This window comes from Prorops nasuta, unplaced genomic scaffold (assembly GCF_024137725.1).
Source record: "Prorops nasuta isolate Cenicafe-Biocafe unplaced genomic scaffold, Cenicafe_Pnas_1.2 PNAS00005, whole genome shotgun sequence".
In the NCBI taxonomy this organism is placed as follows: domain Eukaryota; kingdom Metazoa; phylum Arthropoda; class Insecta; order Hymenoptera; family Bethylidae; genus Prorops; species Prorops nasuta.
The window spans coordinates 5,238,465-5,265,597 of record NW_027116802.1 but is presented as its reverse complement, the minus strand read 5'-3'; the positions used below and the strand labels follow the sequence as shown (position 1 = coordinate 5,265,597).

The 27,133-nt window shown below is 41.7% G+C and overlaps 2 protein-coding genes across 2 annotated transcripts in view; both read right to left on the bottom strand.

The window, feature by feature from the left end:
* The window catches only part of PlexA (plexin A), a 67,837-nt gene that overhangs the window by 19,199 nt on the left and 21,505 nt on the right, over positions 1–27,133 (bottom strand). The window contains exon 2 of the mRNA XM_066727963.1: positions 8,257–8,439. Coding sequence (XP_066584060.1) covers positions 8,257–8,439 — 183 coding nt within the window. The remainder of the gene's footprint in view (positions 1–8,256; positions 8,440–27,133) is intronic.
* On the bottom strand, positions 14,361–17,351 carry LOC136773518 (uncharacterized). The gene is made up of 7 exons (XM_066727252.1): positions 15,869–17,351; positions 15,572–15,808; positions 15,449–15,508; positions 15,180–15,353; positions 14,851–15,089; positions 14,600–14,768; positions 14,361–14,515 (listed from the first exon to the last, which is right to left on the bottom strand). The coding sequence occupies exons 1-7, from the start codon at positions 15,993–15,995 to the stop codon at positions 14,361–14,363; spliced, it is 1,161 nt and encodes a 386-aa protein (XP_066583349.1). The 5' UTR covers positions 15,996–17,351.

Here is a 27,133-nt window from a genome sequence, read left to right as displayed (position 1 = left end):
TATTTTCGCACAGTAGCGTGGGTTAAGGGGAACGAAAGGGTTCAAGCACGCCGGAGTCTCGATGGAGTTTTTCCGGGCTTTGGTCGGTTTCGCCGTGTGTTTCGAAGCGTTTAGCGCGTAACGCGTAATGGAGGCGCCTGACTGCGTAGGTGGTGCATGGCCACACGCATATATAGCGGAGATGAATGAAACGAACGAGGACGCGGCTGGCCGTTGGTGCGCGGGAGGAGGCGGCGAACGACGAGAGGCACGACGCGACCAGAGAGAGAGAGAGAGAGAGAGTCGAGGCCGGAGCAGAATGAATATTGCGCGCATTGTAGCGCGCCAGTGATAAAATCGAACGAGAATGCGGAAAAAGCCGGCTTTTCCATCTCGCGCGTTCCGCAAATACCAAGCGCCGCGCGATGCGGCGCCCGGCGCTCCAACGGCCAAACGACGCGCGATATGCGACCAAGAAATAAAATTCACTTTGTTCGGCCATATACAGCCCCGGAACGCTCGAACAATGATCCTCTTTTTATCATCGCGCGGAGATTCTTATGGATGCTTTTAAAATAACAACAAAAGGCGAAATACAAAAAAAAAAAGAAAAATCGCGCAAAAAAAGTTTGAAAATGGAGAGCGGAAAGTCTGGTCCCACGGGGCTTTGCGAGACACGCGATAAACAACTCGTCAGTTTCTTGGACGGTGCGCTATATAGCTAAGGCAAGAAAACGAAACGGTCCGCGCGCGCGGCGGGAGAAAAATACAGCTGGTCCGTAATCGTCGGAAATTTAGAGCCGCGTGGAAAGCGAATTGCGCGGGAGAGATGGAAAAAAAAAGGAAAGGAGGGCGAGGCACGGCGATAATGAATGATTTATCCGAGCACTTAGCAGTTTGAGCCGCCAGCAAAGCGCGTCTGTTATAAATAAGAGATTTAACCCGAATACTTTTTCATCCGTGATTTTCCAGACTGACCAAGAGCGCTTTATCGCGGCGAAATTTTTGCAAACTAGAATGGATCTGGTGAAAAAGAAGCTTATTCCAGCGTGGGAAGAAGCGGAAGAAATTATGCAAGCTCTATAGGGAGGGGAGGGGGGAGATATAAACGTGGATGCACCGTCCGTCGAGGGTTAAACAAACGAAGCCAACTTTAATCCCTTGAGCGGTAAATTAAGCAAAAACTGAATTCACGCTAGGCTGCTTTTTCCAGGGATTTTTTTTACTCTACGGTGAAGAAGGGTCGTGGTTGGGGTAGCCGATCATACCGCGCGCGGCTGTATCATAAACGAGGCAGCTGTACTTCATAATTTCCATCCCCCCTGGATTCGCTCGCTCGCTCGGCAGACGGAATTCGCAAGTTCTTTGGATGGGATGGGAGATTGGTGGGGGGATCGAAAAATTAGCGGGAGCAGAGAGCGAGGGAAAATGGAAAAGATGCAATTGCGAGTGTTAAGGAGTACGGAGCGGAGGACGCGCGCGCGGCGCGGGTATTATTTCGAAAGGTCGAATAAACATTCTTAGCTCGGAGGAGAAAGGAAGAATAAGCGAGAGAGGTTTAAAAGGGCGAAACGAGAAAATTGGTAAAAGTCTCGCTGGTTGCTGTCGTCGTGAATTTCTTCCTTCTCCTCGGCTAAATCGCATCGGATCGTTCCAAAGCCTTGCTCATTCGTGACTTTCGTAAGTTCCTCTAATAACCCGGTATAGCTTAGCTTCGAGAGAAGGGCCAGGGGGTTACCGATGGGTGGACGGGTTAATTTAGGGATGAGCAAATTAATAAGGCCTCTCTCTCTCTCGTTATTAAACTTTTCCAACGGTGCAAAACTATATATATATATATATATATATAGGATGATTCTCTGCAGCAGAAAATCGAACGTCGTCGGGTAGAAGGAAGCTGCTGCTGCTGCTGCTGCATTTGGCGCTGGATCGCACCTATACCCATGCACACAGAGCTCGAAGGGGACTTTGATTCGTGGCGAGGGTGAAGAGCATCCCATTATGCTAGGATAGACGTCTGATAATAATCGACAGTTCCATTCGCGCCAAACCCTATAGGCGTAAAGATTGAATAGAAAAAAATGGCACACAGCGGGATATGGGATTGGCAAAGACACGCGCGAGAGCGAGGATAAGAGTAAGGGAAAGGAGGAGGAGGGGAGGGGGGGGGGCAAAAAAGATCGAGGCAAAGATAGAGGTAAACGATGGTAAGATAAGGGTACGAGTGAAAAAAGCGACTGGAAAGTGAAAAGCGGGAGATGACAGGAACGAGGAGGAGAATTAGGTGGTGGAAGAGGAGGAGATGGTGGTGGTGGTAGTGGTGGTGGCTAAAAGAGAGAAAAGAAAAGTTGGAGGCACTAAAGAGAAATGGCAGCGTCTGGTTCGACACGCTGAGCGCACGGGTATTTCGAAAATCCGATAAATCTCGCCCCTACCAACCCTCCCCCACCCCCCTTTTCCATCTTCTCCCCTCCATCGGCACCGCCAGCACCAACACCAACACCGCCATCAGCAGGGAAGCTGAGTGAGTTCGGCCGAGCGATGAAATTTCCCCGTCGACCCAATCTCTCGTTATTCCCAGGGCATTCTGGATACTCGATATCCCCAGGCTTTCCTCCTCCCGTTGCTCACTCCATCCCCCTCCAAGCAAGACCCATCCACAACCCTCTCCACCCTCCTCCTCCCTCACCCTTTTGCTTTATTTCAAAAGGCTCTCTCTCTCTCTCTCTCTCTCTCTCTCTCTCCTCTTCAAAGTCTCCCCGATCGTCTTGGTCGACGTCTACTCGTCGGCCAACCACTGGCGGCGAAGCTTTCGCAGCGAATTCGCATTTCGCATCTCGCGCAAAAATAGTGTAGAAGAAAAAGAAAGCTGATTTGCTGGATCGGCCCGATCGACCGTCCAATAGACGCTTCAGAATTGGAACACTCCGGATGAAGGACCTATTGGATCTTGTCTATTCAAAGTTAACAAGATTGCCTTGACTTACCAATCATTTTTTTTTCTTTTCGCTTTTATCCGGCATAATCCTGCTCCTTCCTTTTACTCTGACTCTTTATCTCGCTATATCTTCGCTCTTTAAGGACTCGGGTTTATCTATGTACTTGGAGGCAGACGGACCGAGGTATATTCAAAAGAGAGACCAGAATTCTCGCTCGATAAAATTTAATTATTCTTCGTGGAATATGAAAAAACCGTTGATCGATGATAGAAAATTAATTATTTTACCAAACTATTATTCTAGTGTTGAATGCGAGTCTAATAGGACTAATACTTACATTCTTCCATTTACTTTTTGCAACGGAAAGTTTGTTTTGACGAAACAATTAAATGTAAGAATTCAATTTTAATATCTTTCTCCGTAATCAAATCAGAAAGCTCAATTCTGTGAAACCATAGAATAAACGTCCAGGATTGGAAAGATTTCCCATGAATTGTAATTAAATTAAACATGAAAATTCTGTACTAAGAAGAAATCTTTGGTTATAAAGTGAAACTGTCAGAAATCCAATCAAAATTACATATAAATCTGAAAAATACCAGTAAAATATCCATATATTTCCAATTATTGTTTTGGAACATTTCAGCAGGAATGATTGAACCATGCAATAAGAGAATGTTATTTTTCTTAATGTAAAATCTGTCCGAAGAAAAAAGTGTAAGATTCCACTGCACCATCCTTGAGCCTAAAAGCTTTGCAGCTTTCTCGAGCTTTCCGGAGCTTTCTCCAGCCTCCATGCACGAACTAATTTAGTTTTCTGTTTCGTTGGTCGGGCGATGGCGCTATTGCATATTTTTCTGCAGCCACAAATCAAGCGAATGTATTATACAGGCATTAATCCCGATACAAGAGCAAAGCGGATTGAGAGGAGTATTTTGTTACGATGATCCGAAACAAGGGGTGGGAGTGGGGGTGGGGAATCCGCCCTTCCATAGACTGTCTGCTATCGCCGAGTAGGCTCCGGCTGTATTAATTCGAATTAATTAATACGGAATCTCCGGGCCCGAATCCATTAAAGGTCCTTAGCTGATGGTCGCCACCCTTATACACGTGTTCTCCAAACACATTACATAGCACCCTTCGTCGTAGCGACCGATCCCTCTTAGCAGCCTTTCCATACACAGTACACACATATATACGCATATATATATAATACACGTACTCGAAAGTAATTCCGAATTGCTGTCCATCCACTCTCGCATTTTATCCGAAAATAACTTTTTCCATTTCACACAGCCGCGCGCGCATATAAAGCACCCTGCAAATCAAATATGAAAATAGCTTTTTCCATCTCGTCCGCAGAGTAATAGAAATCTTGATTTCCACCATAATCCTTAGATTTGGTGTGAAAAATCTCGCTGCTAATAGCGTGTCATTGATCCGCCGCGGAGAGCGTATAATACAGGAGCGCGAGTGTAACACCTAGAGATTCGATCGATGCCCGTTAAAAATTCATCCTAGCGTCAAGTGAGAAAAAAAAAGGAAAAAGCATTGGCGCTGTACGCGAGCCAACTATACAACACAGAAATCATCATAATAGCACGATACAGACACTGACTTTTTGCAACTATACACCTAACCGTGTGACCAACATTCCGACGTAATAATACCAACGTGATTTCCGTTCCAGCTCGTTTCACGATTACGGAACTACATGGTCAATTCAGCTATTTTATAGACAATAACACCGAAGCTTGCATTGTTTGTAAGAAAACACTCTCTGGCCTGGCCGATATTTGCCATTGTATAATTTACCGTCGCGTTCTCCTTGCGAGAAAATCCCTCCCCCTCTTGAAGAAAATAAGTGGGCGAAAAAAAAGCACTAGAATCGCTGTAGCGTTAAATGAACAATATAGTTTGATTTTTTCGTAGCCGAGCATTATCCATATTTTCAATAGGGTCCGAGGGAGTTTCAGTTACAGATATCTCCGACAGGGTTCCAATTTAGCCGTCAGTTGAATGGCTGGAGGCTCCATTACGTAGAATGTGGAAGACATTCATCCCCACGGGTTTAGCACTGAATGCATTTGCGTGGAATCCTGTAAGACTAATGCGCTACTAATGCGCCCATAGAAATACGCCGGTGACCTTTCGCCTCTCTCTCTCTCTCTCTCTCTCTCCGTCTCAACTCGTACATTTTAAGCATGCCTTCGCACTCGTCTAAGAATATTTGCGCTCGTTTGTGCAGCTACCATATGTTTCCAATGCACACACACACACACACGAATACAGAGTGACTTTCCATGTGTCTCACGTACACATAATAACCAGGTTTCTGATTGTATAGGTGCCTATATATATCGGTGGAAGAAACGTGTGGTTAAAGCGCAGGCACGTGTGTTACGTAATTGCGTATAGGATCGTCCTGCGCGCCGTGTGTGTGTTTAACGGATAGGATGGACGGGTTTGGAGGACGTTCGGTCGGATCGGAGCGAAGCGTTTGTACCGGGCTGCGGCGCTGGTTGGCTCGTTGGGTCGCTTCACTGTGGAGGAGCGAGGCTCGATAACTCGACTATATACTACGTATATATGTGGTAGTCTGGCGTACGCACGTGTGCGTGTAAGTGCGCAAGAGAGCGATCATTAATTAATATATATCTTCCGGGACGGGACGAGGCATGAATCAAAGCATCGCAACAGCGTGGTAAGGTGGTTAATGCTGTTAACGCAGACGCTTTCCTGCTGTCGAGCGGCTTCGATGGCGCTGGCGCTGTGCCGCACCGCGCCGCGCCTGCCTCAACCCGAACAACCGCAATATCTCGTAATCGCGTATTACAATGATCAACAGTGATAAACAATGTTACGGGCAAGAATTATTAATCACCCCGGGGCCAAGCAGTCATCGGAATTAACCCCGGAGTGTTGCGTGCTTGAACCCTCGCCTCGCCTCGCAGCCGAGATCCGACCAATGAAAAGCGGCGATCGATGTACTCAACCTCCAAAAGGACTACGTATATATATATATATAGTGTGTTAATGAAAAACCAGACGCGCCGACTCATCCAACTCCATTCCGCGTCTCCTACGCCTTTTCTATATATATATATATTTATATATATTATGTCTGTGTTGCTCGTGTGGATCCTGCACTCACTCGCACGACGGAAATCAGCCACTGGCTTTTTTGTTTCATGAAAATATAGGTTACTGTGCTACTCCCCCCCCTCCCCTCTCGCTTGCAGATATAATAACTTCTCGCGTTATCTGGAATTCCAGCATGGACAATAGGTATATATATACATATAGGCAAAAGGCAGATACATCCTGTTTGCCAATTACCTCCACGTACTACGCACAGGATTATCATTTATTTTCAAAACACACGGATATATTGTTGCCAATAATTGCAATAATACAGTCCTGCTAATTAAACGTCAGCATGATCGCCTTTTGTACACGAATAGTGATTTCGTAAATTGGTTATCATAGGCTGTTTCATCGATAGCCCGTGGATTTATTTTTGCCGCTCGGAATTCGTCAGCGAAAGTGCGCGCCGATAAATTTTGTCGCCGTATCGATATAATGCCGAAGAGTGTTTATTTATCGTACACAGGATAGATGGGGCTGGTCTTGGAGCGTTTATCGTATTGGAATTTGTTTGGAGAGTCGAAAACGTTATTGGTTGGGGCTTATTAAAGTCTGGGTTGTAGAAGGTCGTTAGGAAAGCACAGTTTGCGCGTCCGGCGTAATTTGTCGTGTCTATAGGATGCATAGATGCCAGTTCGGTATAGTTCATTGGATTCTCCGTTGCATAGTCTTTAATGTCAACTATTACTATCTGCGTCACTACAGAACTTCATGGGACGTTACACTTCACGGGACGTTGCTCGAGTTAGCCAACTAGAGTGAAACAGCGGTAAGAAGCGTTTAAGTGTACCTGGGGAGAGACCGAGAGGGAGAGAAGGAATCGATGGAATTGAACGAAAACAGCGCTAAACGTGATTTATACCGTTCGGATAACTGTTTTATGGATTATCCACTAATACTCTCGTTGCCAGTATTTACCTCTCGCGCCTTTTAATGTGTTCTGTTTCTTCTGTTATTTATCTGCCACCCCCTCTCCTACCCTCTTCCTGCCCCTCTTCACGCCCCCCCCCCCCCCTCCCCCTTAACAAACGATCAATAACAGTATAACGCTGGATTTATACAAAATGGAAAGTATTTGCAATTGGTAGGAAACATTTGATGGAAAATAAAGTTAAAAAGTTGTACGTGTACTTCTCCGTATATTTCGTTATAAATACTATTATTAATTCCCATAATTATTTTCATCGCCCGTGTTTATACGATGTTCGTGGTATAAAAGTATCTTTCCAGCTTTGGTTTCGTTCCTTTCATTTGCTCGTTTGTTGTTGTTATTGATTATTTTTCTCTCGAAAGGGACGGACTATTTACTTATTGGCGATGTTGTGCTGCTGCTGCTCCAGAGAAAGGGGGGAGGAAAGTGGGGAAATACAGGGAAAGGTGGTTTTTACTCACGCTGCCGGTAGACCATCTAATCAATAAACACTCGACGTAAAGGAATAAGTTTGAGGTCTAGCTGAACTTAACCGCAGAGACCGCCCTCGGAGGTAATAAAAATAAGAGAAGGGAGAGAGGGGAGGGATCGAAGCTTCGTACACGATCCGCAGCTTTATTTACCGTGGACGCGAGAGAGAGAGAGAGAGAGACGCAAAGACGTCAGAAGGGAAAAGTGCGACGAAGCACCGCGTAATACACGACGAGCTATTCCGTTTTCTGGCTGCTCGCAATTTGCATGCGAAGAAAGACAGTCAGTCGGCTTTGTCGCTTCAGCCACTGTGCGAAAGCGCTCGTAAAAAAAGTTTTCGCAACGAGGAACGCGAGCTAGAGTGGCTAGTCGCGAGAGTTCCTTAACATCGGGAATCAAATCTCCTCCGGAAACCAAAGAAAACGACGTGCACTCTTCTTTGTCCAGATTGAAACCGCACAGGCGACCGCATCTAGACGCTAACCGTACGTGTCTTTTGCCAAACACACGCATACACACACACGCGCGCGCTCGTAGGCACGTGGATGAGTGAAAAGGAAGTAATGGAAATTATTACACCCCCCCCCCCCCCTTCCAATGTGTTGCCGTTATCTCGGCAAGTCGAGAAGCAGCGGATAATAAAATGGACGATTTTCTCTCCCGATGGAAGACACAAATCGTGTTATTTTTCAATATCGAGTCGCGCGAGATTCGGATGATATCTTTAAGCACGTACGAGATTGGAGATAGGTGGATGGATGGATGGATGGACGGACGTGATGGACGTACCTTTTTCAGATGACCCTTGTTGGTGCCAAGGAAGACTACGGTGTAATCACCGGTGGAAGTGGCTGCAACCGCCGTTAGGTGAGTTTCGAACGTCAGCACCGCGGTCGCTCCCATAGGCTCCTCTCCTCCCAGAGGTGTATTCACGTCCAGACCGCAGAAATCCTCGCCGATGGTTTGCAATTTCTGAAAATACAAATTATTATCATCTTCGAAAGTGAGAGAGAGAGAGAGAGAGAGAGAAAAAGAGGATATAAAAGTAGGATGAGGGGGAGGGAGACATACCCTCCCCCTCACCCCCTCGCCAGATAGAAGACGCGATAAAACAATTGAAGAAAATCTTGTCTGGTTTTATTAGAAGCGACTGTGCGTGCTCTCGTCGCAAAATTGTCTCCCTTAAGCACGATTTATACGTTTATGGGCGCATTAGGGACAGACAGGCTGGAAAACGTATAAGAGCGGGAGGAAAAAAGAACGCGGTGATTTCGCGCTGGAAGATTAAAGCGGAAAACAATGGGAATGAGCTGAATGGCTTTAATTAACTCCGTAGCGCATTTACTGGAAAGCATCAGGATCTGTGTATATGAATTGGCGCGAGTTGTCGGGAGCGTCGCGTTCCAAGATTTTAATCGTGCTGTGCGATACGACCGAGTTATTTTCGAAAAAATTTAATGTTCGATAACCCCCCCCCCCCCAACCCACTCCCCCTAGAACTCCGTTAACTCGCAGTCTCTATCCGATATGGAGAAACGGAGAGGTAAATAAGTATTCGTGACTATATATATAATAGCTGGTGTGTTTACAGTAGCTCGAAACGATACTCCAGTGTTGATCGCATGTGAGCCCAAGAGGTCAATTATTGTTTTCTCTCGGCGGCTAAGAGAAAAACACACGCGAAAATCGGATAGCGAAATAACCTCCTGTCGATAAACCCTTCTGTGCAACGGACATGCGTTGCCAAGCTAATTCGTATTCTCCTCTTGTACGGTATAATGATAATGATAATAATGTAGTAGTATGTTAAAATTCAGGAAATTGAATAATATGGAAGATTGCGATATTTGTACGTGGATGGGTACGCAGAGCGAGGCAGAGTTGTGTATTCCCTCAAGATTTGTCTAATTTATTATTCCGAGTGGCAGACGTGTGGAATGTTGAGCATAAAAAGGAGCGTAACGATTACAAGGACAGGCAGGCAGGCAGGCAGGCAGGCAGCTTGTGCAAGGAGCGCGTTCCTTCCTTTCCTGCGTTCGCTCGCTCGCTCGCTCGCTCGCTCGCGGACTGCAAGGGAATGAAATTTCAAATGTATGCGCGTAATGCGTCCTAACGTAACGTATCATCGAGTCGAATGTAGGAGGACGGCCCACCGGTTGTAAAGTTTGCTCGTGAAAGAATAGAGGCGCGGTTTTATTACGATTTATTGCACCGCTTGTAATAGCCCGTAATAAGACCAAAGTACGAGTTCCCTTATTCGCCTCTTCTCAGTTGGGAGAAAAAGAAAGAATGGCGATCTGTCGAAAAACAAACGAAGCAAGAACCAGAAGAAAAAAGAAAACACGCGAATATATTGGCCATTATGCAAGCGGAACGAGCGGATGCGACGCCTCGATTTCCACGCTCGGCTAATTGTCTCTAATTAAGGACACGTCCAATCGTGCCTACGCGAAAACAGACTAATGGGCCCTTCGAAGCGCGTGTCACCGATCAACGCGACACAAGGCGCTTTTCTCTCTTCTCACCGTTTCACCAGTTTCCCATAGACTGCCGACTCTGCTTGCTTGCCTATACCTGCTGGCGCCTCGTGCCGATTACTCTTGGATGAAAATAGAGAAGAGCTTTTCACAGCGAAAATCTGCTTTCGTATGGAAAAGCTCTTCATTGGCAGCAGTTATCGCTTAATTTCTTATGCCACGTACGCTGCGAAACCGAGGAATTTTTCGCAAAAGTAAATATAACGAAACTTTCCTCGACGCTTGGGTATTTTTGTGCAGAAATTAATCGACGAGCAGCATCCATGCGAGTTCTCGAAAAAATGGATTTGTTTGGCTTTGCTGAAAAAAAGATTCTCGTTTCGTGGAAAGAAAATTGTAAATATCGGTGCTTTGATAGAGTCGATTCAAAAAATACGTCTCTCCACTGTTTTTCTCTATATTTTTCCAGCTTATTCATGTTTTTGCCCTCGGAACGTTGTTAGGCAAAGGTTGACACGTTCTTCGAGAAGCGAAACATCGTTGCGTACCTCAAAGAGACGTTGATAATGAGGGTTAAAAAAGGGAAAAAGTGTCGTTCCGTAAAAAGCCCGGCCGCAACGACTCTGTTAATCCCGGGCATGCGTCGCTTCTGTATATATATATATAGAGAGAGAGAGAGAGAGAGAGTGAGTACTACTATACTCTGCTGCATATAGTGTGTCACCACCGCACCGTGCGGCTCAAGAACGCGGTAAAGAGGGGAAAAACGTTTCAACGTTGCTTGGCTTGTTCCTCGTCGCTCTCTGCTCCTCTATGTATGTATACGTGTATGTACAGTCGAGTACAGAGAATCTTTCCTAACTATACTAACTTCAATCCTTATCGCTCTGGTAGACTCTCGTTTTCACCGAGCCTCTCTCTCTCTCTCTCTACATATATATATATATATATATATATATATATATATATACATCAAAAAATATATTTAATAAAAATCGTTTGATTATCACAGACTCGGACAATGTTTATAATAATGTGTGTGTGTGTGTGTACAAGAGACTATATATAAAAATGGTAAGAATATAACACGAATTCCTGATGCAGCCGACTGTACCACTAAGGGGATGCTTATAGTCGACGAGAAAGAAAACGGTAGATCCGCGATCGGACGCCGAATAAAATGTCACAAAAAACGCGATAATCTCTTTGTGAAAAATTAAAAGGTCGCGCGATTCGGGAAAATTCGAAAAACCACGCGAATAAACGCGATTGAACGCCTATCGAATTAATGCCAACATAGAGCACCGATCAATTTTAATCTCTCCATTTGGTCGATGGAAAAAGTTTCAAAACTGTTTTGATTAATTGGAAATGGTTATTTGTCTAAGAAAGAGGTTTGCGAGTCGTTCGGAGAGAGAGAACGAGCTCGGAATCTCTGTCAATCCACGCTAAAGCTTATATTCAGGACACAAATAGTGTTTCCGGCAAGTTTTGGACACGTCGTGGTACTGAAACTCGTTGCTGTGTTATGAATATTGATTGAACATTCGGAAGCTTAAATATATATATATATATATATATATACATGTACATCCGGTTGAATTCCGGCTACTAGGACTGTAAAATGCTTCAATTAATTTTGTAATAGAAATTGAGGGGAGGGGGGGGCAAGTTGAGTAAATGGTATGAAAAACAAAGCAATGTGGATGGAAATAATGAGGGTGAAGAGAGGGGAGGGGGGGGGGGGGTGGAATAAGGAAAGGAGAAATTTCGAGGGTATTTATCTGATCACACGAGTCGGTGGATCTTTCAATTAGCCAAATGGCAGAAGAAAGCTACGTGACGTTGCGACTGGGAACGTCAAACTCGGTGCTTTCCTGTAAACGTGTAAATACATGTTGGAGCGGGGTGGGTCAGTAGTGGTGCTATAGCTGCAATAAGTTGGTGCCACGGTGCACGTATCTCGCAAAATATTGGCAGAAATTAACGGAGCAAAAGACGCGTCCGCACATGTTTTATATATATATATATATATACATGTCGTAGCTGCGCCAAGAACTCGGCTAATTAATTACTGCAATAATTCGTGGCCATCTAACCACGGTGTCCTCCGCTTCCTTCGTCGGCTCCGCCGCGCCGTTTCAGCGGCCAGCAGGAGCAGCGTACAGTTTTAACGGCATGAAACATTTGCTTGCTGAATTCTACCACTTTTATGGCATTCTAATTGGTTTTTAACGAGCAACAAATTATTTAAGCACACACGCGACTTAATCGCTATCGAACTGAAAATTACTTTTTGAGATAACATATCTCTCTCTCTCTCTCTCTTTCGAATCGACACATTCTTGCGGAGATAACATTGTTGCCGTCGGCTTAAAAATATTATTAAAGCTTTTCCACACACACACACACACACACATACACAGAGGTATTTAAATTATAATATAATCCGTCATTAGTCGCATGGCATTGGTCTATTCGCACGCGCATCCAACGGCTCGCTTATTCCATCGATCGGAATATTAATCGCAACATCTTTTATCCCACGTGTGTACTGCTTTGTACACGGGCTATAAAACTTTCAGATGGACCGATAACTTTTTATAATTAAAAAATATTGATCAAGTTTATTTTAAAGCTAGTTTCGCTGGACTTCAAAGTAAGGATAATACTCTGGCTATATGAGTAGGGGGATTTATTCAAAGGACTGAATTGAAAAGCGGTCTCGCAATAAAAAACTTTACTCGAAATCACTAAAAAGGATTTCTGCTTTAATATTGCATACACTCTGCTGGCACGTGTATCCGTACATGGAATATACATGAGAATCAACGTTAATTTTATCTTTGGGCGCACATAGACCGGGAAATGTATAAATATTTCAGTGAAACTTTTCTAAATGGCCACTCGGTGCTAATTTTTCAACGAAAAGAACTGTGAATTAATAAGGTGTCGATTGACGACTATCGGCCACGTTAATTCGGGATATATAGTTAATATGTAACCAATATAGAGCGCCAGGTATACCACTTTCAGATATTTATTACAACATTTTGGGAAGAAGAAATGAGCTCTCGGCGAAGTAATGTCATTTTCCGTGTACCACACGATACCGCTATCACAGTCGTAAACACAGTCACAGTCGAATTCTAATTGTACGGTATAGTATATCAAGGAGATAGCGATATTGGAGAAAAAGAGAAGAACCTTGAGCGGAAAAGATCACGTGACAGGCTTTATCAGCAACCGGACGATATGAACGGGGAGGCGAGGGGAAAAAAAAGACAAGAGCAATCGTACACAAGAGATGATTTCATTGCTACGCTACGTATTATCCGGCATCCGGTTGAAACGCGATAGAAATATAAAATACACAGCTACATATATATATATATATATATATCGAAGATACTCGCTCGACACAATAGCCAGAAAAGTGGAAAAATTATCAATTCACGGAATATTTATTATATCTAATTTTGCCGCGTTTCATTAACTCTCGCCTGACCCCGCCGCTGGTTGCTGCTGATGCTCCTCTTTTATACTTCTTGCTGCTTTTTTCCTATCAATTCGAGCCATTCACGAAGAAACTAGTTATCGGTTATTTACGGCCTGCATGCGGAATACAAGGTTTTCACTGTACGTTTCGTTATTGCGAATGAAAAGCGTCGAATTACGAGGAAAGTTGGTTATATTCCGAGCGTGGAGAATATTAAAAGATAATACTCTCTCGTTTAGTCCCCTGGTAGAAAATAAAACATGGCCCTGAACAGATCCTAACTAGTTCACCTTAGATTTGTGGGGGGCGCTGATGAGGAAAACTAGCCAGGGCATTGTCGGGTTTGTAACGCTGAGGTTGATCAGAAACTGTTTAGTTAAACTATTGAGGCGTTGATCAGTTTTCTCCGCTAATCCCCTAACTGGCGTTGATCAGTTTTCCCCACTAATTCCCTAACTATTTTATTGAGGTTATGTAGACTAGGTATTCAATCATTTTCTTAATAAATTCATTCTTTTTAAAGCTATAGAGTAGACTAGTGTAAAATAATGCAAATGATAAAAGCAATTACTGCACTTGGCAAAAAGTAAGCTTATTCAATTAAAACAATTTCATTATAACATTTTAAATTGTGGCTGTCACTCTCAATAACAGTTTAAAATATTAATGAAATTGTTTTAAGTGAATTATTAGCTATAGATCACTTTTTACTAAGCTCGGTACTTGCTCTTATCCTTTGTATTGTCTTACATCAGTCTACCCTATAGCTTGAAAAATAATAAATTTATTTAAAAATTTTTTGAATATTTAGTAAATGACTTTAAATCAAAAGATATATTCAAATATATTTAAAATTTATTATAATTTAACACACTGCACAAAAACGATAACCTTTGGAACTATTATAATACATCTGTTTAATTACTATTATCATTCGATGTTAATTTTACTCTCTTACTTCTAAAGCCATCCCAATCCTTGCAATTGCTTAGTGCCACTCCTATTGTTTTGTATACTTCTTTTTCACATAAACTTCGTCCATCTACCTTTTTATGATTTTGTACCATAAAATCTGAAAAATTTTGTTTTATATTAAATAACATATTTCAATTAACATTATAATTAATCTAAACTTATTTTTAAAGATTATTGTTACCTAAAATAAATTTAAAAAACAACGTATTTTTTAGCACTTCTTTCCCAGGAACCTTCTTTATTACCGTGTATTGAAGAGCAAGATCTCTTGACATATATTTTTTCAAAATATTTACAGCAGTCTTGGAAGGTATGTTATCAGGATTTAATAAAGGCGTCAGTGATAATTCCTGAAAAGGTATACATATAAATATTTATCCATTCTAATTAGTATTGATTTTAATATTATATTTAAATATTATGAAAACTCACAAAGTCCCTTGTAAAATCTTCATTTTGAGATAAATTGTCATTGAAATTGCTAAATTCACCAGTTGTTTTAAAAGGTAGATTGAGACTGTATTTCTCAGCAAAGGATTTTCCACCTGTAGTTGGTACCAAAGAAATATCCCCAACTTGTGAAAGGCAACTTAATATTTTTCTTTGATTTCGAATGACCTCTTTTATATCAGCATTTAAGGAGACAATTCTAGATTCTATTCTTTGTAAATCTGTAAAGATAATAAATTCCTTATAAATTGTAGGATTTTAATTTCTTGTTTAAATGTTTTTAAATCTAATCATAATCTAAAATCAATTACCAATATTTGCATTGGTTACAGGGGTTGTCTCCTTGTTTATTTTTAGCTGGTCATTTCTTTCGGGCTCCATTTGAAATACATTAGGATTTATTGTCATTGATTCTCTGCAACCCGTAGCATCAGAATTACTTAAATTATTTAAATCTAAATCCAGTGTCACAGCAGTATTATCATCTAAAAATTTATTTAAAAATATTAAATAAAAACATTTATAGATATTAAAAAATTAACTTTAAACTCTATTTATATTATAATATTGAAGTTCATACCTTTCACCAACTGAAGTGTTATTGGAGGATGAAGCATCACCGTAGAATATTGAAGCTCTACTATAAATAAAAATATCATAATGATAATGTAAAAATAGAGGTGTGTATTTATCTCTTTCTTACGGTTGTCTTCAATTGATGCAAGTACATTGGGATTTGTATTTTCATCTCCAATTACTTTTTCCTCCGGAGTATGAAAATAATGTTTAATTTCCTCAAATTTGTCAGTTAAAGCCTTTTTTTTATATTCTTGCACTATTCTTTGTGCTATCTCAGGTGGTTCTACATCAGTCTCAGTAGTAAAGGCATATTCCACATTTTCTAAAGTTTTTAATTTCTTCACAGCATCTTTATAGGTTTCTAAATAAATTAAAAAATTTTTTACTAAGTACTTAAGGTAAAAGCATAAATAATACTAACTTGCTTGTCCTCTTATTGATACAGTGAAATATGGCCATGACTGTGATGGGTCCGCTACACTTTTCACCAAATTATGAAGCAATTTACAGCTTTCTTTCGTATATGGCCCAGGAGGAAACCTTGTCATACACTTTCCTTTACTTTTATTGTATTCTATCCATTTTGATGGTACTATATCTATAGTTTTTGTATTTTTTGGTCGCCCTTTGGATATGAATTCAATCAATTGAAATATATATGCAGAAGATGCAGATGAATCTAAAATTTAATATATATATATAGTTTTAAAAATCATGAATGTAGGTAAATTGAGTTTTACCACTACTAGATTCCTCGTACTCCATTTTTGTTATAAAAATTAGTATTAAGAACTTGTTAAAATTGAAATGCAAGGCACATAAAATAACTTCTGATCGTCTTTAGTGTGTAAAGGCAAGTCGAAAACTAAAAGGCTAGGCTGCGAATGTGTACAGTGGGAACCTGAAAACCTATGTTACAAACAAAAAATGTAAACAATAAGGCGCAGAGGCTCGTGATGTTGCACTCTCTCTAGCTAAAGGATTCTCTTTCACATTCAATCCTGTCGAAGATTGAGAATTTTTCTTACAAATTCATGCTGCGTTAACTTTACGAAAGAGTAATAATATTCATTTTGATATATTACACACATTCTTTGAATTTAGTAACATATAAGATGCAATTAAATAAAGATTGTTGGACCAAAGTATACAAGCGCACAATTTTTGTTTAAATTTGAAAATTGATCAGTGTATGCACATGGGCGTAGCGCATGCGCATTTAAAATTGTCTAGTTTGATTGCTGTTGTTTACATTCAGAGAATGTATAATCTATTAAAACGAATGTGTTTATTCTTTCGTAAAGTTAATACTATACTAATGTGTAATATGAAAAATTCCCAGTAATTGACAGGATGGAATGTGAGAGAGGGAAAATCCTTACGATAGTACAAAATATTTTACTGCTCATTACAAATTGTTTGGTTAGCTGTCATAAATAGTTCAAGCAATATGTGTAATATAATGCAGTGTAATACAGGGTAATGACAAGTGTGCTGTGTGTAATAGAGGTTTTTCGGAGATAAGAGGCTCACTCTGCGATATTTCCTTTTATTATTAAGTGAGCATCACACATGTGCCCATTAAGGATTTTCCTTTGTGTGTGTATGAGAAAAATAAAAAATAAATCCAAATGTATACAAATTGGCAAATGACATCATTTTAAAAACCATATTATTGAAAAATTAAAAACTTACATTTTATTTGTGTAAAATAGGTATGACAAAATAACGTTCCATCTCCTCAGATGCAAAATTGATGTGCAGCTTTATCATTTTCTTGCTTATGTTTTGAAAATCTGTTTGTATTTCATTTGTTGATGGCATGTTCTTAATTTCCCACAACTTGAAGTAATCTTCCTTGCTTGGTCCAAATGTGTAAACAGGTTCTTTAGTTATCAGTATATTACCATGAATTAAAATATTACCACCATCATTTAATATTTTTTTAATTTGTAAAATTGTATTACTTTTTAAAAGTACTACATTATTAGGATAACGTGTACTTATTAGTAAACCATTATATTTTATTATTGAAATTATATTTTCTTTTTCCTTAATTACTTCCAAAATTGGTGGTATCTTTGCTTTCTGAGAAATGATATTATTTTTTTCATGCAACCTGCGACAAAATTGTTGTAATGGCTTATTTGAAGACCGAAGAGTATTTTTCATCTTTCCCAATGTATTTTCAAAGGGAAAGGCAGATATATCTGATAAGCTGCACTGCATATTTTTTACATCACTAGGCAAATGAATCAAGTTGTGTACATTTATCACACAAAATTCTGATCCGTAAAGATCTTTTGCCTTCTCAACAAATGTTTTCAAGTAAACCTTTGCATCTTCAACATATTTAGTACACAATTCATCACTGCATAATATGCGACAGGACACATGCAATAGTAAAAAATGTTTGTAAATTTCTTCACTTGCAATATATTTTATAATAAGTGGCCCACAATATAATATAAAAAATCTGAATTCCACTGCTTTCCATTTAGCATAACAGTGTAATTTTCTTGGTTTTCTATTGAATTCAACAGGAACTTGATTTTTTATGTACTCCATTCGTCTTGATAGTTCAGTTTTTTGGTAGCCACTGAATTTTACTTTATAATTAGATGAGAACCATGCTTCGATTAGTTTCTTCATGACCCCTAAACAACATAAGTGCATGTAATCCAGAGTGAATGCGTTGATCATATCAATTGGAGGTTCAATGAGCATTAAGGGAGAAACTGCAGTATGGTGATCAGGATTTGTGAAATTTCTAAACAATTCGTTATTTCTAGGATGAACGTTTATTGGAAGAAAAACCATTTTCTTGTTTATTCGTGTCCCTTTAATTTCACACCGTTCACAAGCATAGTAACTATTATGTCCTTTAATGCATTTCATATATGCTCTTGCAGGTGTATCACATATAAAGCATTGCAGCCTGATCTGGAATTTAATTCCATTTATTATCATACCTTCAATATGTAACTCATTGATCTCTTTAATAAATTGATTAAGATATTGGGTAATATCTTTTGGTTTTGAATTTCCATAATAAATGGCTACTACAAAAGGCTCATAGATATTCAACTTTATATGTATTTTACATAATATTGGCCAAAAATGTTTATGGCTTGATTCACCTAATGAAGTCCCATCTACATTAATTTGAAGTTCGACTATCTTGTTTTGATGTGCTTCAGTATTAATGCATGCTCTTATCCCATTTTTTATACCAAAATAAACAAATTGGCCATCTGTGTCATCAGAATCTTTCATTGGTACAATTTTATATTGTGCCTTATTTGTACCTAGTAAAGTTTTGACAGAATGTGGAAGTGTTGGTAATAGCCTGGGTCTTAGAATATCCAATAATTTATCTGCATGTGCATGTGGAATTGCACAATTTAGAATCCATTTACGGATTTCATTTATTTCTGGATAAATGTTCTCACCTTCTTCATGATTATCTTCGCATTCATTTTCAGTTTCGCCTTCTAATTCACATTGAATCTCATTTACAACTTCACTTTCAACTTCGCCAACATTTTCATCATCTATCCTTTCAATTGAAAATTCTTGCAAATGATTTTCAATATTAAAACCGCCAGTTTCAGTCCCAGATGAAACTTCTATGTCATTCTCATGGTCACTTCCACCTTCCAAAATCACTTGAGCAGGGCACACCGAAATTGTTGAACTGATGGCTGAGTTTGTTGGTAAACCACTTACACTCTGAGTTAACAAAACATTAGTTTTTAGCTTCTTTAAAAGTCTGTGTTTACGTACACGAGCACGCACTAAATTTTTCCTATAAATAGTCTTCGTATCCATTTTACACTTTATATAAAAAATGAATAATATACCTTAATTTATGGTATGTTCAAGAGGTAAGTTTTAATACCAAAAATTGGACCAAATCCAGTTGAAATCAGTGGATATTAACCCTTTCAACGGAAAAAGCCACGTGCAGATAAATGTGAGGACAGAACACGAAATGAAAGAAGTAACAAATATATTTATCACCATACGCATTGATGATCACTAGAAAAATGGCATCAATTGTTAAAAACTAAGTGAAACTGATTAAATCCTAAACAGCTCCAAATCAGTTTTCCTTTATATGTACCTCCTGACTTACATATAACTATCCATTAAAATAATATACATGTTAGTGATCAGTGCCAAACCAGTACCAGGTCAGTTTTTCTTTAACCAGTTTATCTGACTAAATACTAGATAAGTTTCCAAAATAGCTTTATGAACTTCTACTAAGGTGGTCAGCGCCAAGTCAGGGCTTGATCAGTTTTCCTTTAATCAGTTTCTCTGGGTAGATACTAGATAGGCCATCGAAAAAACTGGATGAATTTCTACCAGGGTCGGAGCCGTCCTATTATATTGCTAGAGATCCGAGTCTCACCGATGCCACAGCCAATGTATATAACGGTAACGCCACGCTGCTCCTCGTGTCATCATCCTCATTATTGTAATAATCATCGAGTAATTACATACTCTTATTACCCCGGGGCTTCCACGATTAAAGTCTCTTTGAGAATAAGAGCTTCCCTTCGACCTTGCTTTCTTAGCCTGTTCATGTTCGCGATAGGAGAGGGGGGGGGGGGAGGAGAGGAGATATTCTAAGCTAGATATATCGCGTGTTATTGATTTGAAACAGTTAGGGAAAAATCATTGAAACAAACAAATATTGTTTCGATTCTACGAACAAATATATATAGAGACACACTGAGAACCAAATCCACTGATTCGCAAATAAATCTTTATTTGAATAGGCGTACTAATAGATATTTATTTAGTTTTCATAAATAACCAATTCAATTAAATAAATAGACTTTCAATCGCGCAAAAATAAATTTTAATCCTTTTTATTATATTTCATTAACACACCGAGTAAACATTTATTTCTGACTATTCAAATAAAGCGAGTTATTTCTACTATCAAATGATTTTTGTCCTCGCTGCATGTATATTAAAAAAAAAGGACCAAATATAAATTCATATTTAGTTGGCTCATTTTAAAAGCATTGCACATTAAAATTATCCTAAAATCTTACGTAAATGTACAGAAATTTCAAACGTTTAAGTTATTTTTTACTAATTACAAAATAATCTACCAAATCTTTTGCAAGTTTTACATTGTCGTTATAAATATTTCGACGTGCGCAGTTAACCTTAAAATGTTATTAATGTTTAACTATGAATGTTGAATTCATTCATGTTCCTGTTCTTTTACATAAAATTAAACGTTAAATTTTATGTACAATAATGTACTAACTAAACCTCTATAAATTGATATACTATATAAACATCCTAAAATCTTATACTATAAAAACCCAGATATTTGCTAAATTTGAAGAATATCTGATGATCGCTAATGAAGAAAGGACATAAGAACGTTAAATAGAAGGTATATGTTGCAAGAACGAGTTGGCATATATATATATATATATATATATATATACTTGTAGTTGGATTTCTTTATTGTATTAACTGTTTGCTCGCTATATATATATATATGTACAAATGTTGGTCTATGTTAATGCAAATTTTGCCTTGGGTTTCTGCAGTGTAGAAGCAAAGGTTAATATACATTCATCGTTATCCGCGCACTGTTTAGATCCGTAGTTGCATGTATATATTACAAGGTTTCGCGCTATAATACGGTTTCTTGGAATATCGATTGATCGGTTGATCGTTGCGAGGGGAACTATATATATATATATATCTATACATATACTTGATTTCTCGAAGCATCGATCATAAACGCCTAGTGTACGATGACGTAACTGGTTCTCGTCACTGACAATAGTCCTTTACGGAATGTATTGGACATATCAGCGGGTATATACGTCAGCATAAGTAATTACGCTTCCGGCCATTAAATCGGAAGCCGACAGATGCAGACTGACGCGCGAATACGGATACACCATGCACCAGCCAGGCCAGCGCGCACCGGTAATGCTCGCCAACGAAATATAGATAGATCGAGGGAGAGAGATAGCGTGCGCCGAGTGTAATAAAAAAGAAGCGTATCTGCAATAAAAGAGAACAGGCGTGTATAATGTTGGCTACGAGCAAAAAATGCATACTGCGAGAGGGAGGGCGAGAGAGAGAGAGAAGAAATAGAAAAAAGAGAAAAAACGAGTAACGCGAAATTAACCGCAACCTAACTATTTCCCTTCTTCATGGCTAGCTTTCGTGTTCTCTCTCTCTCTCTCTCTTACACTCACACACAGACAGAAGTCCCTTGCTATTCCTGAACGAGGAGAAGGGAGCAGAGGCTGAGTGGAGTACGGGGGTGGTTAGTTATGTGCTCGGAGTAATGGAAAATGAAAGAGGGAGACATTACGTAGCTCAGTCGCGATTTTGTGGATGAGAAGAAAAAAGAAGGGAGAAGCGCGAGAGCGGGAGAAAAATTGCCAACGGTGGAAATAAAGCAACAAAGGTGGGATGGGGTAGACGGAAAGAGAGAGACAGTAACGAGCTCTAAAGTCTCGATTACAAGCCGATACTTTAATCGTCTATTGGAATTGATCCGTCCATGTAACCGGCGATCGTCCTTCGTCATCCGTTTCCACCAATTCTTATCAATTGCTTCTTTGCTGTGTTTCCCGTTCGCCATGTTCTCTACAAACTGACAACCGAGAGAGATGGACAGTAACCGAGCTCTAAAGTCTCGATTACAGGCCGATACTTTAATCGTCTATTGGAATTGATCCGTCCATGTAACCGCCGACGAGCGACTCCTTCGTTATCCGTTTCCACCAATTCTTATCGATTGATTATTCGCGTTGTTTATCCCGTTCGCCATGTTTTCCTCTTTACCATGCCTCGCTACCTTGAAATCTCCTTTGCCCAACCGTCGAGAGGACGCACGGCGCGCCATGTAAAAAGGAACGAGAGAGAGAGAATGTGCTCTTTATGATTATATACTTGTCGCACATGCGCTCATTTTTCAACGCCATATCGCATGCGTTGATGTTCCAGCGACAAGAAGTGTAGTATCAGCCGCGAAATATTCCACGTAAGGACGGCCATGCGTTAAATCGAGCCTCTGAAATGTTCGACTGACTCGACCGCGCCGATAGGTTACTCCCCCCCCCCCCCCCCCTCTCCATCGGTTTAGCCCCAAACGCGGCTGAAATCGTTGGAAAAACGATTGGAATCTTCCCCGTTCTCATTGATTCTTTCCGTTGGACGAATCGCGATGGATGCCACCGACTGCGAATTCGTCGGATTGATGGGCTCATTTTCAGTTCGAATGCGTCATCCGGTAATTCCGCCACAGTCTCCCCCACCCCTTCGTGTCTCGTTGTCACCCTTCGATGATGCTCGTCCAATTTATATCTATATATATATATATATATATATATAACAGAAACACGAATAAAAGAGGCTATCGGTGCGACGACGACGACGGCGAAGCGGCCCCGGTACAGCAGCTATCAACCCAGATAAGCTATTTCTGTTATTGCGATAACAGCTCGTTGCTGTGTCAATCTCTCGCATTTTGACACATACACACACACATACACACGCATTGATTTATTTTTCTCGTGTTTCTTCCCTCCGCACCACCACCTCGCCCCCTCTATCTCGCGGCAATCACGTCGCGTTAACCGAGCGGTGCAGGGTCAAAGGACGCGCCAACGGGACAAATGCAAAAAAAACAACCAAACGGAACAACCGAAATAGATTGAAAATAATTAACTCGACTAGAGACTTTTTTTTTACCATTAATTTCATTATTTCCTAGACGGATATTATAAAACTACGAGATTAATATTTTCGTCTATTCTTCTCCGCGTTTTCTGGTTAAAATACAGCTCAATGTACAGTTTTCTCTCTTTTAACAGTGTGCGGTGTACTTTGATTCTATATAGACAGTGCTTTCTAAGTGGTATCAAGAGAGAGAGAGAGAAAGAAAAAGATTGAAAAAGCACAGCTATATATATAAGATTGGTGAGCAGGACAATTTAGTAGTCTCAGCTCTACGTAGATCCCTGCAGCCTACAATCCCCTATTATTGAATCAGGACGAAGAATCAGATAGCCAGCAGTCGTTGCAAGATATTCATTTAAGATAATGGACATTATAGATTTCAAGTGCTCCAGCAAATATTGATCGAAGGAACTGCGCTTTATTAGAGAGGGATGAAAATAAACAAGTTGAGCAAAGCATAGTAGTCTATATATACATATATAAAAGGTTTGATAAAAGTTTGAAAATCCCTATATGTAACCTAAAGAAGAATTTGCGAGCGATAGAGAGGAAATCGTAATCTGTGTGTATGTGTGTGTGCGTAGGGATAAGGTTTATCAATTAAAAGGGGCGAGAGAGGTAGGAGAGTTCTCCTTGGAGCAGCGAAACAAAGAACTGTACAGTAGTGACGTTGGACAAATTGCTTTTCGTCCCTTTCGAGTCTTTTCGATTCTGACAGTCATTACGCGTGTTTCCTTTTCTTTCGCTTGGCTCGACTGGCCTTTTTTCCTATACGGCTCTCTCCCGCGAACGGACGATTCTCCGTTCCCGTGGGAACGCGAAGCGTGCTCGTCTTTGGGAGCACACACACAAACACACAAGCAAGGTCCGGTCGATTGAATTTGCCAAGCCGGTAAACTCGAAGGTATCCAGCGTCAATTCGATATTCGGGGAGGCTTTTAATATTTAAGGCTGATCCGCGCTGAAAGAGGAAAGCGAACCTGAAAGAGGGGGGGGGGGGGGGGGGGGGAGTACAGAATAAAACCGGAAAGGGAAGTTTTGCTGGACGATAATGAATTAATACGAGTGCATAGGATGCGGTATGGAGAATCCTGCAGGCAAAACTCGCAAGTACGAGGACGTAGACGAAGAGGAAGACGAAGAAGAAGAAAGGAAAATGGGTTTTCAATTTTCCATATACACGCATAATTTATGCAACGATTGCGGAGAACGGTTGGCGCGTGAGTAAAACGAGCGTGTTTCGCAAGGTAATTGAGACGCGATAAAAGCCAATTACGCGAGGCGTCGGATAATGCAGGGATATTTCCATAGATTGGCATGAAGGTAAACAAAGCCTACACACGAATATCGAGGCGAGCGAGCGACGCAACCAGTGTCGAGTCGAGTCGATGAGCAGCCACGAGTCGAGCTACGGGAGGAAGAAAGAGGACAAGTTTTTTTTAAATGAAATGCAAGAGTGCATAAGGTGGGTTGGTTTGGCCACTTGCCAGCGAGCGTTAAACGAAAACGATCATTGTGTCGACCCTTCGAGATATCGACGCGGTGCTGCTGCTGCTACTGGTTCCACCGTGCTCGTCTCGACGGGCCATAAGCTTGGCCTGGGGAGAAAGGGGCAAAAATATTGTCGCATGCGGGATAATAGCGACGACATAGTAACTCTATATATATATATATATCTATATAGATACGATGTCTGGATGTGGACGAGCGAGCAATCGTCGAGTTTCTAAATCAAATTCCTCCTCTCTAGACACTAGACGTCAAGTTTATATGTATATAGATGACTGGGGAGAAAAAAGGGGGTAAGTACATAGAGATAAGGCCCACGGATGGTGTACGGGGCAGTGTGCCAGGCGTTATTAAAATGGAGGGTAGGTTGAAAAGGGTTAGGTCGGCAAGGGAGAGGACTGTAAGGTCGAGGAGAGAGTAAAAAAAGGAGAGTATTAGGGTAGAGTAGAGCAGAGTAGGTATCAATGGGTCGTCGCCTGGAGGGTTCTTGCTCCGGCGCGCGGCGCCTTCGTCTTCGTTCGTCTTCCAAGCCCATGCACGGAACGATTCGCTCCCCCCTCCCCCCCCCCTCTAAGCCCCAGCCACTGCTGCTGCTGCCACCAACTCCGCTGCCGCCGCCGCCTACGACCAAACGAATTTTGTCAGGCTTGGCCCGGGGTCGCTCCCCCCTCCCCCCACCCACCCCACCTCTTTCATTCTCGCTGAAAACCTACGAACGGACGTTGCCAAATCGCCAGACGCAATCTTGCCAAAGCAATCTCTCACCGTCCTTTTATCTCAATGAAAAGAATCCTCGGCGGCTCGCGACACGCGCTCATCTCCTTGAACGAAATTCACGGGGTGGACGCGCGGCGATATTGCATGGAATGGCGATAACAATTTCTACGGGGTGGTGTTGGCGTATAAAATAGGGTGGGGGATGGTCGTGGGGCGAATTGGCGAACGATCGTCAAGTGGTTGATGGTTTCCGGGACTACGGTGTCGAGGTGTCGAAGCGTGTAGCGAGCGCGATCGGCGCCGGAACTCGAATGACCGGGTGGGTAGGGTGCGAGCGTGTTGTGTGTGTGTGCGTGGAATGGTGGGACGACGCGACTCGGTTCGGCTCGGCTCGGCTCGACTCGACTCGGCAGCGCGCAACTACGCACTATTGATTCGCATGGGAACCGTGGAAGGAGCCGGCGCGACCGCGCCGCCGACCGGGGCCCCGTTCGGCCGCCGCGCAGGGTCGTCGCGACGCCGCGCCGCGCCGGCTTCACCTGCTTTCCCTATCTGCCAGACAAGATCGGCTTCGACCTACCAGATGCTGCCCCGTTTCCCATACCTATATCCCGACCCGACTCGACTCGACACGACGCTTCGCGTCGCGACGCCTCCCTCCTTCGAATTATACTCATACTCTTCCTTATGATAACTCGAATCTCTCCCACCACCGCACAATAATAACTCGTTGGTAAAGAGAAGAAAAATCATCCTAGCTCTATGCTCCGTTGAAACTCGAATCGTGACATTTCCTAGCGCGCGCGCGCGCGCGCGCGCACACACACAGAGGAGAAAATCCAATCGATTTACCATTTCTAATGAAAGACCCTCGAGAAGAGCACGGCGAGTTTGTTAGCGAATAAGGAGCGAAGAAGAAGCTCGCCAGATGCGCCGGTAGTTTAAAGGTGGGAGGGAGGGAGAGGGGGTAGGGACGAAAAGGGGCGTCGCGACGCCAGCTTTACCTGGGTCGCTTTTCCAATAGGACGGATCGTTGCCAACAGATGCCATCTCGCTTTATCCGAAGCAATGGCAACAACACGGGAACGACGCCGATCCGCTAAGCGTCGCGCGACCACCACCACCACCACCATTCCCGAAACACAGTGGAGCAAGCCCCGCGATCCTCTCGAGCGAGACTGCGATCCGAAACTTTTGTCCACATTTTTCAACGTCCCGTTGTATGGAAGGCGCGAAGCGGCCAATAGCCGACGAGAGGGAGAGAAAGGGTGCAGCTCGTACGATTAATTTTCACTTTAGAGGCGCGTTTAGGCCGGAGCAAAAGAGATTTATCGAATATCGCGCGCGCTTCGCTTGTTTCCTGGAGGCACCGCGGAGCGGCGAACAACGAGATCGGGTCGGCGCGCCGAGCCGATCTTATCCGATTCCCAGGCTAGCTGGCTGGCTGGCTGGTGCTGGCCGCTTTGGTGAAAGTCCCGAGAGTTTGCATTAAACGCGCGAGGTCGATTAATCAAAGTTGAAATTCCACAATAGGCGTGTTGGAGGCGACTATTGCCTCGCCACTGATCCAAGATTGATCGACTCGCTCGGTGCATCGTGAATGATCGCCGAGCATCGATTAGCGTAAAAAGATTCTTAACGAAGGGAGTGGAACTCGAGCGCGTTCTTCTTCTTCCGTGTTTGTCTCTGTTTTCCCTAAGAAATCCTCCGTAGCTACGAGGGA

What these genes read in the sequence shown, in the direction of transcription:
- LOC136773518 (XM_066727252.1), bottom strand. Translation starts at nt 15,995, where the DNA reads ATGACAAGGTTTCCTCCTGGGCCATATACGAAAGAAAGCTGTAAATTG. An exon ending in TGTAACCAATGCAAATATTG is followed by an intron (nt 15,090 to 15,179) that starts GTAATTGATTTT and finishes TTATCTTTACAG; the next exon opens with ATTTACAAAGAATAGAATCT. An exon ending in GTTTTTTAAATTTATTTTAG is followed by an intron (nt 14,516 to 14,599) that starts GTAACAATAATC and finishes AAAATTTTTCAG; the next exon opens with ATTTTATGGTACAAAATCAT.